Source organism: Eleutherodactylus coqui, chromosome 9 (assembly GCF_035609145.1).
Source record: "Eleutherodactylus coqui strain aEleCoq1 chromosome 9, aEleCoq1.hap1, whole genome shotgun sequence".
Lineage (NCBI taxonomy): Eukaryota > Metazoa > Chordata > Amphibia > Anura > Eleutherodactylidae > Eleutherodactylus > Eleutherodactylus coqui.
This window is the reverse complement of record NC_089845.1, coordinates 15,099,501-15,114,342: the sequence shown is the minus strand read 5'-3', so window position 1 is coordinate 15,114,342 and position 14,842 is coordinate 15,099,501. Positions and strand designations below refer to the sequence as shown.

General features: G+C 48.0%; 1 protein-coding gene across 4 annotated transcripts in view; it reads left to right on the top strand.

Moving 5' to 3' along the window:
• The window catches only part of COL15A1 (collagen type XV alpha 1 chain), a 638,286-nt gene that overhangs the window by 296,187 nt on the left and 327,257 nt on the right, over positions 1–14,842 (top strand). For all 4 annotated transcript variants that reach the window (XM_066579143.1, XM_066579144.1, XM_066579146.1 and 1 more), the window contains exon 10: positions 673–726. In XM_066579143.1, the coding sequence (XP_066435240.1) occupies positions 673–726 (54 nt within the window). The remainder of the gene's footprint in view (positions 1–672; positions 727–14,842) is intronic.

Sequence of the window (14,842 nt, the reverse complement as noted above, 5' to 3'; positions counted from 1 at the left end):
CACGCGCACGGCTCTGCCGTTCCGTCTGTCACGCGCACGGCTCTGCCGTTCCGTCTGTCACGCGCACGGCTCTGCCGCTCCGTCTGTCACGCGCACGGCTCTGCCGCTCCGTCTGTCACGCGCACGGCTCTGCCGCTCCGTCTGTCACGCGCACGGCTCTGCCGCTCCGTCTGTCACGCGCACGGCTCTGCCGCTCCGTCTGTCACGCGCACGGCTCTGCCGTTCCGCCTGTCACGCGCACGGCTCTGCATGTTTTTTTATGTTGTAGGACCTGGAATGATATCACCACCATGTGACCAGAGGCGGAGCATGTAACTCACACAGCTTACATGGATGGACAGACAATTGGTCGTTAGCACTTTGATATTGCTACTGGTCAAATCAGAGACATCGAAAATGGTGTTCAGTAACAATTCAGATTTTCACAGCTTCAGTTCATGTTTGATCATAGTTTACCTCTAGTGCCTAGTGTTCTATGCATGTGTATGGCAGATGAAGGGGAATGACGAGCCTCTGATGATTTCTGTAATTAAATTTACAGGCACTCCATGTTCTAGAATTAGCATGTAAAAGCAAAGCTATAAATTTTAACTAGTATAGTTAAAGCACACCATACTTATAGGCACAAGCCTAGCAACATCCCAGAATTTTATTCTTGTTTTGTTTTTTCAGGGCGAGAGAGGTGCGCCTGGATTACAAGGAAAACCAGGTGCCAAAGGAGAAAAGGTAAGTTATTTGTTAAAGGGGTATTTTAGACTTTCATTGAATGGCGTCTTCTACTTAGGATCCCCGACGAACAACTGATCATCTGGCCTACTGTCAGTGCAGCAGGGCTAGACATCAGTAGTCCTCAGTAGTCAAGGGAGGAAGTGTACTAGCCGGCCTCTCTCCTATTTGAAGTCAATGAGTGTTGCCTCCTATTACACTTCCTGCTTCTCATTATGGAGGGGATCGGACATCCGGTCCTGACTGTAATAAGGAGCAGGAAGTGTAAAAGAAGTACAGTGCTTCCATTGATTTTAGTGTGAGAAAAGCTGCTATGAAATGTCTGGCCCTGAGGAGCAATGATTTCATCCAACCATGTTGCAACAACAGCGGGCAGAACGATCAACTGGTCATGAGCGGCAGAGTCCCATTGAACAACTACTAATGACGATAGGTCATCAATTGTAAAGACTCGAAAAATCACTTAAATGGTAGAACTGGCAAGGAAAAAATTTTGATGCCAAAAATAAAAGGCTAGGGGGCGGAGCCAAGCCAGGAGTTTTGTGAGCCATAGCAAGTGGCCGGAGCTCCACTAATTAGCATCCTGTAATTTACCCTGTACCTGGGTCTTCTCTAGCACAGCAGGAGCTCCTCTGGTTTTAAGGAGGCTGAGGAGGTCTCTGGGATGCCGGAGAACAGCATGACCTGCAGAAAGGAGAAGGAGAGAGGCAGAGCAGCGTGTGTCTGGAGCACTCAAGATGGTGCTCGCACATGCATAGAGTGGCAGAAGACGCCTGGAGGTGACTGGATATCCCGCTTTGAGTGGAGCAAAGACACAGCAGCTAAACCGGCTCATTAAGCCAGGGAGGACCTGCTGCCTGCTGCAGAGACAAAAGACTACCGTGAGGTAGGAAGAAGCCCTGGGGCACTGGTAAAACCCTCTGCGCTTACCACACTGCAGGAGATGGAGAGAGAGAGAGGGAGGCAGGCTAAGCACTCAGTGGGGAGAGAAGCCTTGCAAACACAGAGACAGTCCACAATGCAAACTCTGTTTTAGCAGAGCCCATGCTTCAGGATATTCTAGGAGTTGTTTCTAAGTGCACTAACACTGTCCAAGAACTTTACCAGTAATTTGGCACTTTACAAGAGCACATGGGCCTCCTTAGGCAAAATGTGCAGAAAATATGAGAAAAGCTGACCGCAGCAGAGGGAAGGATCAGTGAAATAGAAGATCGAGTGACACCTATGCAACTACCAGAAAAAAATGGAAGGCAATAACCTGTCTGAATACTTTCAAAACTGGCTCCTAGATCTGTTTGACAGAAAAGTCTTCTCAACAATGTTTGCGATAGAAAGAGCCATTGGTGTAACTATAGGATATGCAGGGGATGTAGTTGCACCCGGGCCCAGGAGCCTTAGGGGGCTCATAATGCCTCTCTTCTCCATATAGGGAGCCCAAATGAAGCATTATTGTTCAGAGCCCTGTTACAGATTTTGCATTTGGACCCTCGAGCTTCAAGTTACGCCTCCAGAAAGAGCCCATCGTGTCCCCACGAGGCGCTGTCCCACAGGGACCTCTCCAAGACCGGTTCTTATGTAGCTCCTACATTTCAAGAACCGAGATGCCATATTGCGTGGTGCCAGAGAGAAAGGCGATATTAAAGTCAATGGTGCCAGAGTTTCCTTTTTTCCTAACTTCTCTGCGGAATTACATAAGAAAAGAGGAACTTTTATAGATGTTAAGAAATGACTATGATATTTACACACACTGTATGCTATGCTGTACCCTGCCAGACTAATAGTAGTAGCTCTGGAAGAAACGCAGTTCCTTGATAATCCTAAAACTGCTTCAACCTGGTTAGAGCGACTTGAATCTTCAATACCTGGGAGAAAATTGACGGAGTGAAATGTCAAAAGTGTTAAACCTAACAAATGAGAAAATGGCCATTCAAGAAAGCAATCTTGTCTAGTTTTTGAAAAAAAAATTTTTGGTTCTTAGTATTATTTTTCTAAGGCTAAATTTTCCGCCTTTACAGTTGAAGACGTGCTGCCATTTTTAAGCCAGTTAAGCGTCTGGCAGTACTTCAGACAGTTAAAGAGTTTCATCCGTTAATTTTATTTCTGCAGGAAACACATCTCTCTTGAGACTCACTGCCCTCCTTTAAAGTCATGTGGGTGGCGCACAGCTTCCACTCAGTGTATTCTACCTGCTCCAGGCGGGTCAGTGTCCTTGTCCACCATTCTATTCCATTTGTCACTATTGCACAGAAGATATTTGCTTCCATTGTAAAATATTTAACTATATCTCTTTGCTGGTCTCGGTATACCTTCCACCTCCCTATAGCAGTACGGTACTGAAACAAATAATAGCCTTTACTGCAGAAATATCGGATGTTCCAGTTCTAATAATAGCCTGTTGACTGAGACACTCCAACTTGATATATGGCAGACAGAAGAGGTGTCCAACTGCAACAAAGTAATTATTATGGGGGACTTTAATTATCCAGATCTAACATGGGAAAACAAAACCTGTAAATCTCACAAGGTTATTAAGCTCTTGAGAACAATTAAAGACAACTACGTTACCCAACTGGTAAAGGGGCCAACTAGAGGGAAGGCCACTCTGGACTTAGTACTAACTAACAAACCGGACCGAATAGTGTGGGTACAGGTTGAGGGGCACTTGGGACATAGTGACAACAATATAAAAAATTTCCAGTTGTCACTCAATAAGAAACCTTATCAGGGAGCGACAAAAAAACTAAACTTTAGTAAAGTGAAATTCGATCAGCTCAGAACTATCGGTAACATTAATTGGGATAATGTCCTCAAAAATAACAGTACAGACAACAAATGGGAAAAGTTTAAAAACCTCCTAATCACCTCATGGGAGCAGTTCACACCCTTTAAAAAAAAACACAAGTAGAAGGAAGGCAATGTGGCTCCACAAGACTGTAAGGAAGGGGGGGGGGGATAAACGAAAAAAAGAAAGCGTTTAAACTACTAAAACAACAGGGCAGCAAAGAAGCGCTAAAATCATACAGGGAAAAAAATATGTAGAGGAAAGAGCAAGATTGCTAAGGAGGAGGCAGAAATACTGATCGCCAAAGAATGCAAACACAACCCTAAACTATTCTTCAGCTATATTAACAGTAAAAGGATTTGCACTGAGATGCAGGGGAATAAAATGAACCCCACCGCTACATATAGCATACCTAACACAGAAGGAAGTGCAGAGCCAGTTTAGGAGGATTAAAATTGATAAATCACTGGGTCCAGATGGAATACACCCAAGGGTTCTAAGGGAACTAAGTGACATGATAGCTAGACCACTATTTCTTATATTTATGGACACCATCAAGACTGGGTTTGTACTATTGGATTGGCGCATTGCCAACATGGTTCCAATTTACAAAAAGGGGTCCAAGAGAGAGCCTGGTAACTCCAGGCTAGTGAGCCTCACTTCAATAACTGGAAAGATATTTGAGGGGTTTCTGAGAGATGCCATCCTGGAATACCTCAAGGAGAACAACGGAATAACTCCTCACCAGCATGGGTTCATGAGGGGGCGATCATATCAGACCAATCTGATCAGCTTCTATGGTCAAGTAAGTTCAGGCTCAAACTGGGAGAGTCTATTGATCTCGTATATCTGGGTTTCTCTAAAGCATTTAAAAACCGTGCCGCATAATAGGTTAATATATAAAATGAGGCAGCTTAGATTGGGTTAAAATGTGTATATATGGGTAAAAAACTGGCTCAGAGATAGAAAGCAGAGGGGGTGGTAATAAATGGTTCGTAGTCAGATTGGGCCACCATCACTAGTGGGGTTCCACAGGGCTCAGTACTAGGCCCCATTCTGTTCAATCAATTTATCAACAACCTGATGGAGGGGACTGCACAGTAAAATATCAATATTTGCAGATGATACAAAACTATATAAGGAAATTAATACAACGGAGGACAATGTGCGGCTGCAAAAGGACCTAGACAAGTTGGGGGCTTGGGCAGAAAAATGGCAAATGAAGTTTGGATAAATGTAAGGTTATGCACATGGATGTGACCAATATACACTAAATGGGGTGCTGCTAGGGAAAAATGAGATGGAAAAAGACCTGCAGGTTCTGTTGGATTGTAGATTTCACTGGAGCAACCAATGCCAGTCAGCTGCTGCAAAAGCTAATAAAGTGTTGGGGTGTATTAAAAGAGGTATAGGGGCGAAGGATGAGAACATTATTCTTCCACTATATAAAGCACTCATCAGGCCCCACATGGAATATGGTGTACAGTTCTGGACACCGGTGCTCAGGAAGGATGTGGCAGTGCTTGTGGGGGTTCAAAGATGGGCAACTAAACTAATAAATGGAACGGTAGGACTGGAATACCCAGAGAGGCTATAAAATTAGGATTATTAACCCTGGAAAAAAGACGGCTAAGGGGCGATGAAATAACTATTTATAAATACATGAGAGGACAATACAAGGATCTCTCCCACGATCTGTTTATACCCAGGAACACAAATGCAAATTTAGAAAAGCCTATTTTGAGGAAGTTGAACAGTAGAGATGAGCAAGCACCAAAATGCTCGGGTGCTCGTTGCTCGAGGCGAACTTTCCGCGATGCTCGAGGGTTCGTTTCGAGTAACGAACCCTATTGAAGTCAATGGGCGACTCGAGCATTTTTGTATATCACCCATGCTCCGCTAAGGTTTTCATTGGTGAAAATCTGGAAAACCCAAGAAAGTGCTGGAAACAACACAGAAACGGAAAGGGCAGGCGAGGGGCAACATGCTGGGCTGCATTTCAGGTTCCCAGGTCCCACTATTAAGCCACAATAGCGGCAAGAGTGGGCCCTCCCCCCCATCCTAACAATTTTTACTTCGGACAAACCCTCATTAGCAAGGCCCACCTTAGCTAAGCACCACACTACCTCCAACTAAGCACAAGCACTGCCTGCGAGACACACAGCTGCCTCTTCTCCTGGGTTACATGCTGCCCAATCCCCCTGCACGACCCTGCGTTCGCAGCGCACACAAAAGTGTCCCTGCGCAGCCTTCAGCTGCCCTCATGCCACACACTGGCTGCATAGCCACACCACCCTCATGTCTATTTATAAATGCGTCTGCCATGAGGAGGAACCAGAGGCACACACTGCAGAGGGTTGGCAGGGCCAGGCAGCGACCCTCTTTAAAAGGGGCGGGGCGATAGCCCACAATGCTGTACAGAGGCAATGAGAAATCCAATCCTGTGCCACCTTCGTCAGGAGCTGCAAACGTGGACATAGCAATGGGGAATCCATGTGCCACACAGTATTCATTCTATCAAGGTGTCGCATAGCTCAATCGACACTGCAAGGGGAAAGCCATCTGCGCTCTGCCCCCTACCCAAGTCAGTCAGTGTCTTTGTGCCAGACAGGTCAAACACCGCGATGGGAACTAAGTTTGCACCAACAGCATAGGTGGGTCCTAGGAAACCCAAGACATGAACAAAAAATAGATCTGAGCAGCCAAACATGGCAGACTTGCACCGCGCCGATGACATAGGCCTCGGCCCACAGCTTCAGCAATCCTAGGCAGGAAGCAGACTTTCACTGCACCCAGGACATAGGCCTCTGCACAAACCCACAGCAATCGCGGGCCTACAGCGGACTCCAATGCTAGCGTAGCTGTGCACGTCTCATTAGCGCTCTATTGCTCCTGTAGTTTGTCCCAATGCAGTGCCCCGGATAGTAGAGCTAACGTCAGATTAAATACAGGTGGGCTTCGGCCCACACTGCATGCCCCAGTCGGTTTTTTATAAATAGTCACAGGCAGGTACAACTCCGCAATGGGAATTCAGTCTGCACCCACAGCAGGGATGGCTCCCTGGAACCCACTGGCGGTACATAAATACATCTCATTGCAGTGCCCTGGACAGCAGAGCTAACGTCAGATTAAATATAGGTGGGCTTCAGCCCACACTGCATGCCCCAGTCAGACTGGGGTTCTTTATAAGTAGACACAGGCAGGTACAACTCCGTGTGGACCGACAGCATGGGTGGGTCCCAGGAAGCCACTGGCGGTACATAAACATATCCCATTGCAGTGCCCTGGACAGCAGAGCTAATGTCAGATTACATACAGGTGGGCTTCGGCCCACACTGCATACCCTAGTCAGACCGGTTTTTTTTATACATACAAACGGGCAGGTACAACTCCCGATTGTGAAGTCCCTGTGGACCCACAGCATAGGTGGCTCCCTGGAACCCACCGGCGGTACATAACTATATCCCATTGCAGTGCCCTGGACAGCAGAGCTAACATCACATTAAATACAGGTGGGCTTCGGCCTACACTGCATACCCTAGTCAGTCTGGGTAATTTTTTTGGGGCCATGTACGTGGAACACCGCGATGGGAACACTTAGTGCACCCATAGTATGCACCGACCCCTGTAATACTCCTGTAGCTAAGGTATACGCACACCCCACTAACAGTTATGTTGCAGAAGTCTAGGGAGACCCTATTAACACTTCTGTGGTTACAGTATAGACTGACCCCAGTAACATTTCAGTAGCTGCAGTATAGGCAGAGCACAGTATCAGTTACATTTCAGTAGTAACGGTATCACCAGACCCCTGTAACATTTCCGTAACAGCAGGATAGGCATAGCCCAGTATTAGTGGGATTTAAGTAGTAACAGTATGGGCCGACTGACAACACCTATGTGGAAAAGCTAGTATTTTCTAAGACAAGAGAGGGGCATTTGATTGCAATGAAAAGGATACTCAAGGTACTGAAAGTCTGCACTCCTTCTCATCTCAAGCTGGAAAATGGAAAGGCGTCATTCGTATGGTTTCCGTTGTCCATTTCATTTACAGCAGTATTGACAGACCCCAGTAACATTTCAGTTCCAGCAGTGCAGACAGACCCCAGTAACATTTCAGTAGTATCATTAGGGACAGGCCCCAGTAACATTTCAGTAGCAGCAGTATAGACAGACCCCAGTAACATTTCATTTACAGCAGTATTGACAGACCCCAGTAACATTTCATTTACAGCAGTATTGACAGACCCCAGTAACATTTCAGTTCAAGCAGTGCAGACAGACCCCAGTAACATTTCATTTACAGCAGTATTGACAGACCCCAGTAACATTTCATTTACAGCAGTATTGACAGACCCCAGTAACATTTCAGTTCAAGCAGTGCAGACAGACCCCAGTAACATTTCAGTTCAAGCAGTGCAGACAGACCCCAGTAACATTTCAGTAGTATCATTAGCAACAGGCTCCAGTAACATTTCAGTAGCAGCAGTATAGACAGACCCCAGTAACATTTCATTTACAGCAGTATTGACAGACCCCAGTAACATTTCAGTTCCAGCAGTGCGGACAGACCCCAGTAACATTTCAGTAGTATCATTAGGTACAGGCCCCAGTAACATTTCAGTTCCAGCAGTGTGGACAGACCCCAGTAACATTTCAGTAGTATCATTAGGTACAGGCCCCAGTAACATTTCAGTTCCAGCAGTGCGGACAGACCCCAGTAACATTTCAGTAGTATCATTAGTACAGGCCCCAGTAACATTTCAGTTCCAGCAGTGCGGACAGACCCCAGTAACATTTCAGTAGTATCATTAGGTACAGGCCCCAGTAACATTTCAGTTCCAGCAGTGCAGACAGACCCCAGTAACATTCCAGTAGTAGTAACAGTATAGACACACCCCTTTAACATTTCCGTTGCAGCAGTGTAGGCTGAGCCCAGTAACATTTCATTTGCAGCAGTATAGACAGGCCCCAGTAACCTTTACGTAGAAGCAGTATTGGCAAAGCAGCAGAAAAACATTTCCCAGGCAGCAGTGTAGGGAGAGCTTAGTATTTGTAACATTTCAGTAGTAGCAGTATAGTCAGACCCCAGGAACATTTACGTAGAAGCAGTATGGGCAGAGCCCACTATTAGTTACATTTCTGTTATAGCAGTATAGACATGCCCCACTAACATTTCCGTTGAAGCAGTATGGGCAGAGCCCAGTATTAGTAAAATTACAGTAGTAATAGTATACACCAACCAAGGTAACATTTCAGGAGCAGAAGTATCGGCAGACCGAAGTTACATTTCTGTTGCTGAAGTATAGTCAGACCCCTGTAGCATTACTGTGGCAGAAGTATAGGCCAACCCCAGACACCCAGTAGTTGTACGGAGCAGAGGCATCACGGAGGACGGTGGTACGATCGGCTACGTACTCCCTCACCATCTTCTTACAGTGCTCCCTTCGACTCAGCCTGGACTGGGGAGGTGTGACACATCTTGCTGGGGAGCCATAAAGCTGGCAAAGGCGTTGGAGAGTGTTCCCCTGCCTGCACTGAACATGCTGCCTGATCTCCACGCCTCCCCTTCTACTTGGCCCTCAGAACTGCGCCTTCTGCCACTAGCGCTGTCGGATGGGAAGTTTACCATCAGTTTGTCCACCAGGGCCCTGTTGTATTGCATCACTCTCAAACCCCTTTCCTCTACGGGAATGAGAGTGGAAAGGTTCTCCTTATACCGTGGGTCAAGCAGTGTGTACACCCAGTAATCCGTAGTGGCCATAATGCGTCTAACGCGAGGGTCATGAGAAAGACATGCTAACACAAAGTCAGCCATGTGTGCCAGGGTACCTGTACGCAACATATGGCTGTCCTCACTAGAAAGATCACTTTGAGTATCCTCCTCCTCCTCCTCAGGCCATACATGCTGAATGGATGAGAGGCAAGCAGCATGGGTACCCTCTGCAGTGGGCCCAGCTGTCTCTTCCTCCTCAGGCTCCTCCCCCTCCTCCTCCTCCTGCTCAACGCGCTGAGATATAGACATGAGGGTGCTCTGACTATCCAATGACATACTGTCTTCCCACAAAGCGTCAGCCGTTATGCTTTGCAGGGAACATCTCAACAGGCATAGCAGGGGAATGGTGATGCTAATGATTGCAGCATCGCCGCTCACCATCAGGGTAGACTCCTCAAAGTTTCCAAGGACCTGGGAGATATCTGACATCCAGGCCCACTCTTCTGTAAAGAATTGAGGAGGCTGACTCCCACTACGCCGCCCATGTTGGAGTTGGTATTCTACTATAGCTCTACGCTCTTCATACAGCCGGGACAACATGTGGAGCGTAGAGTTCCACCGTGTGGGCACGTTGCAAAGCTGTCGGTGCACTGGCAGATTAAACCAATGTTGCAGGGTAGCAGCGTCCGTGTTGGACTTGTGGAAATGTGCACTGACCCGGCGCACCTTGCCGAGGAGTTCTGACAAGTGTGTGTAGCCTTTCAGAAACCGCTGAACCACCACGTTAAAGACGTGGGCCAGGCATGGCACGTGCGTGAGGCTGCCGAGCTGCAGAGCCGCCACCAAGTTACAGCCGTTGTCACACACGACCATGCCCGGTTGCAGGCTCAGCGGCAAAAGCCAGCGGTCGGTCTGCTCTGTCAGACCATGCAACAGTTTGTGGGCGGTGTGCCTCTTCTCTCCTAAGCTGAGTAGTTTCAGCACGGCCTGCTGACGTCAGCTTGCCCACCGCTGTGCTGCCGCGCCGCGCGACACCGACTGCTGGCGACGTGCTGCTGCTGACACGTCTTGATTGTGAGGTAGAGGTTGCGTTGAAGGAGGAGGAGGAGGAGGAGGAGGAAGGTTTAGTGGAGGTGGCATACACCGCCGCAGAAACCAGCACCGATCTGGGGCCCACAATTCTGGGGGTGGGTAGGACATGAGCGGTCCCAGGCTCTGACTTGGTCCTAGCCTCCACTAAATTCACCCAATGTGCCGTCAGGGAGATATAGTGGCCCTGCCCGCCTGTGCTTGTCCATGTGTCCGTTGTTAAGTGGACCTTGCCAGTAACCGAGTTGGTAAGGGCACGTACAATGTTGCGTGACACATGGTCGTGCAGGGCTGGGACGGCACACCGTGAAAAATAGTGGCAACTAGGGACAGAGTAGCGCGGGGTTGCCGCCACCATCATATTTTTGAAAGCCTCAGTTTCCACAAGCCTGTAGGGGAGCGTGCGGGTGCGTGGCGGCGTATTTGCGCTTTCGCTCCAACGAGGTGAGGGTGTGGGTCCAGGCCAGGAGATGCTTGTGCCTGTGTAGTGAGAGGTGGGTAGGATCTCAGTGGCAGCTTGGGGCCCAGGGGGAGAGGCAGTGGCGCAAGCCAGAGGCAGTGAACGGCCTTCGTCTCACCTTGTGGGGTGCTTGGCCATTATATGCCTGTGCATGCTGGTGGTGGTGGCTCCCTGGCTGATCTTGTCATGACAAAGGTTGCACACCACTGTTCGCCAGTCGTCCGCGGTCTCAGTGAAAAACTGCCACACCTTAGAGCACCTTGGCCTCTGCACGGTGGCTTGGCGCGAGGGGGTGCTTTGGGAAACAGCTGGTGAATTATTCGCTCTGGCCCTGCCTCTACCCCTGGCCACCCCACTGCCTCTTCCAACCTGTCCTGCGGCTGCAATTACCTCCCCCTCTGAAGACCTGTCCTCAGTTGGCTTATCACACCATGTGGGGTCAGTCACCTCATCGTCCAGCGGCCCTTCCTCAGAATCCTCTGTGCGCTCTTCCCTTGGACTTACTGCCCTTACTACTACCTCACTGATAGACAACTGTGTCTCATCGTCATCGTCCTCCTCACCCACTGAAAGCTCTTGAGACAGTGACCGGAAGTCCCCAGCCTCATCCCCCGGACCCCAGGAACTTTTCAAAGGTTGGGCATCGGTCACGACAAACTTCTCCGGTGGGAGAGGAACCATTGTTGCCCAATCTGGGCTGGGGTCCGAGAACAGTTCCTGGGAGTCTGCCTGCTCCTCAGAATGTGTCATTTTCATGGAGTGAGGAGGCTGGGAGGAAGTAGGAGCAGCAGCCAGAGGATTCAGAGTTGTAGCAGTGGACGGCGTAGAAGACTGGGTGGTCGATAGATTGCTGGATGCACTTTCTGCCATCCACGACAGGACCTGCTCACACTGCTCGGTTTTTAATAAAAGTCTACGACGTGGACCTAAAAATTGTGCTATGAAGCTGGGTACCCCAGAAACTGTCCTCTCTCCTACTCCCGCAGCAGCCGGCTGGGATTCGCCTGGACCAGGAACTCTGCCTGTATCCACACCCTCACTTGGAACTCCACGTCCTCGCCCGTGTCCACATCCTCTACCCCTACTCTTCAGCATGGTGGATTAAGAATCGAGCAGACACTGAGCGGTGTGAACATTTTTTAGAATTATTGCCGCGCAGTTGGTGTCTGCCAACGATTATACAACGCAAAAAGAAGCCTGAGAAAACTTATAAGGAAGGATGCAAGCAGGATTAGCTGTGCACTAGGCAATTGTGATGCACCTGAAGTCCCACAGGCCACGCAGTAATGTGCACTTGGTTACAAGCAGACGTAAAAGGGATTCCATTTTTAAAATTACTTTTTCTCCAATGCAATGCAGGCAATGGAGCGTCTATTGGACTCTCCCTCTATGGCTGTCTGGCACCGCACACTGCGCCGGCAGCTGAATGGTAACACAGAGCGGAGAAAAATGTTTGTGCTTTTTAAACATGCAGTTGGAGGCAGAGAGTGCTTACGTTACACTAACTGCCCTCAGCAAAAAAATTACACTGAAGGCTGAACTGACGTCTTGCAGTGCACTAAGCAGTAGAGATTCATCTCCAGTCCCACAGGCCACGCAATAATGTGCACTGGGTTACAAGCAGACGTAAAAAAGGATTCCTTTTTTAAAATTACTTTTTCTGCAATGCAATGCAGGCAATTGAGCGTGTATTGGACTCTCCCTCTATGGCTGTCTGGCACCGTACACTGCGCCGGCAGCTGACTGGTAACACAGAGAGGTGTAAAAAATTTGTGGTTTCTTGGCGTACACTTGCAGGCAGACAGCGCTGACGTTACGCTAACTGCGGCCATAAAAATATTCAAATGAAGGCTGCACGCAGGCCTTGCTGTGCACTATGCAGTTTGGATGGACGTGAAGTCCCACAGGCCACGCAGGCAAATGCACTGGGTCACCGGTAGCCGTAAAAAGGATTTCTTTTTTTAAATTTCCTTTTTTTGTATGCAATGCAGGCTGAGGCTATGCAGTGTGTATTGCACTTTCAATCTATGGGTGTCAGACACACCGTGCACTTGTGAGGCAGCTGGCGTGTAACACAGAGCGGTGTAAAAAATTTGTGGTTTCTTGGCGTACACTTAGAGGCAGACAGCGCTGACGTTACGCTAACTGCGGACAGAAAAATATTTACATGAAGGCTGCACGCAGGCTCTGCTGTGCAATACTGAGGTACTACAACTCCCAGCAATCACGGAGTTAAATGCACACGGTCACAGGTAGCCCTAAGAAGGACCGTTGGGGTTCTTGTAGACAGGATTCTACACTACCACTGTCCCTGCCTGACCAATACTGCCCCTATACTCAAGTACAGCCTGCAGCCTGAGAACGCTATAGCCTGCACACCCGATATACATAAAAAAAAAAAAGTGCAAAACTGCTCACAGCAGCCACAACAGTAATGCACTAGGTGAGCTGTGGCCCTAAGAAGGACCGTTGTGGTTCTTGAAGACGCTAACACTCTCCCTATAGCAGCAGCAGCACTTTCCCTGATCTCTCTTAGCGTGTTTCTGTGGCGAGCCGCGGGCCCACTTTAAAGACTCGGCCGTCACTTGATCTCGCCAGCCACTCACTGCAGGGGGGTGGGATAGGGCTGGAACGTCACAGGAGGAAGTTGTAATGCCTTCCCTGAGTTTCTATTGGCCAGAAAATAACACAAATTTCTCAGGGAAGGAAATGTAATTGACTCGAGTGCCGCGTGGTGCTCGTCTCAAGTAACGAGCATCTCGAGTACCCTAATACTTGAACAAGCATCAAGCTCGGACGAGTACGCTCGCTCATCTCTATTGAACAGGCTGGCATATGTTAGCCGTAGTCTCTAGGGCACAAATGAGCTCCACGTACATTACAGGCATGAGAAATAACCAGGGTACTTTAAAGACAGACTCTGCTGCAATTAGAGAAATAGTAAGATTGTACTATGCTTCCTTGTATTACTCCAGTCTTTATAAAAAAAGAAAAAAAAAAAAGCATAAATTGCTCAATACCTGGCAGATCATAGAATCATAGAATGATAGAGTTGGAAGGGACCTCCAGGGTCATCTGGGCTAACACCCCTGCTCAGTGCAGGATTCACTAAATCATCCCAGACAAATATTTGTCCAGCCTTTGTTTGAACACTTCCATTGAAGGAGAACTCCCCACCTCCCGTGGTAACCTGTTCCACTCATTGATCACCCTCACTGTCAGAAAGTTTTTTTCTAATATCTAATCTGTGTCTCTTTCCTTTCAGTTTCATACCATTGCTTCTAGTCTTTCCTTGTGCAAATGAGAATAAAACTAAACCCGGGCTGCACAGTGACAGCCCTTCAGATATTTGTAGACAGCTATTAAGTGTCCTCTCAGCCTCCTTTTTTGCAAACTAAACATTCCCAGATCCTTTACCCGTTCCTCATAGGACATGATTTGCAGACCGCTCACCATCTTGGTAACTCTTCTCTGAACTTTCTCCAGTTTGTCTGTGCCTTTTTTAAAGTGGGGTGCCCAGAACTGGAGACCGTATTCCAGATGAGGTCTGACTAAGGAAGAGTAGAGGGGGATAATTACCTCACGTGATCTAGACTCTATGCTTCTCTTAATACATCCCAGAATTGTGTTTACCTTTTTGACTGCTGCATCACATTATTGACTCATGTTCCGTCTAGGATCTATTAATATACCCAAGTCATTTTCACATGTGCTGCTTAGGCCAGTTCCTCCCATTCTGTATGTTCTTTTTTTCATTTTCATGCCCAGATGTAGGACTTTGCATTTCTCCTTGTTAAATACCATTCTGTTAGTCGCCTTCCAGTGTTCAAGCTTTTCTAGTGTTGGCTATCCCTCCTAGCTTTGTGCCATCTGCAAATTTGATCAATTTCCAATCAAATCCCTCCTCCAGATTAATTATAAAAAGGTTGAACAACACTGGGCCTAGGACAGAGCCTTGTGGTACCCCACTTGATACATTCTTCCACTTGGATGTGCATCCATTTATGACCACTCTGAGTACAATCACGCAGCCACTTGGGAATCCACCCAACAGTTGGCTTGTCAATCC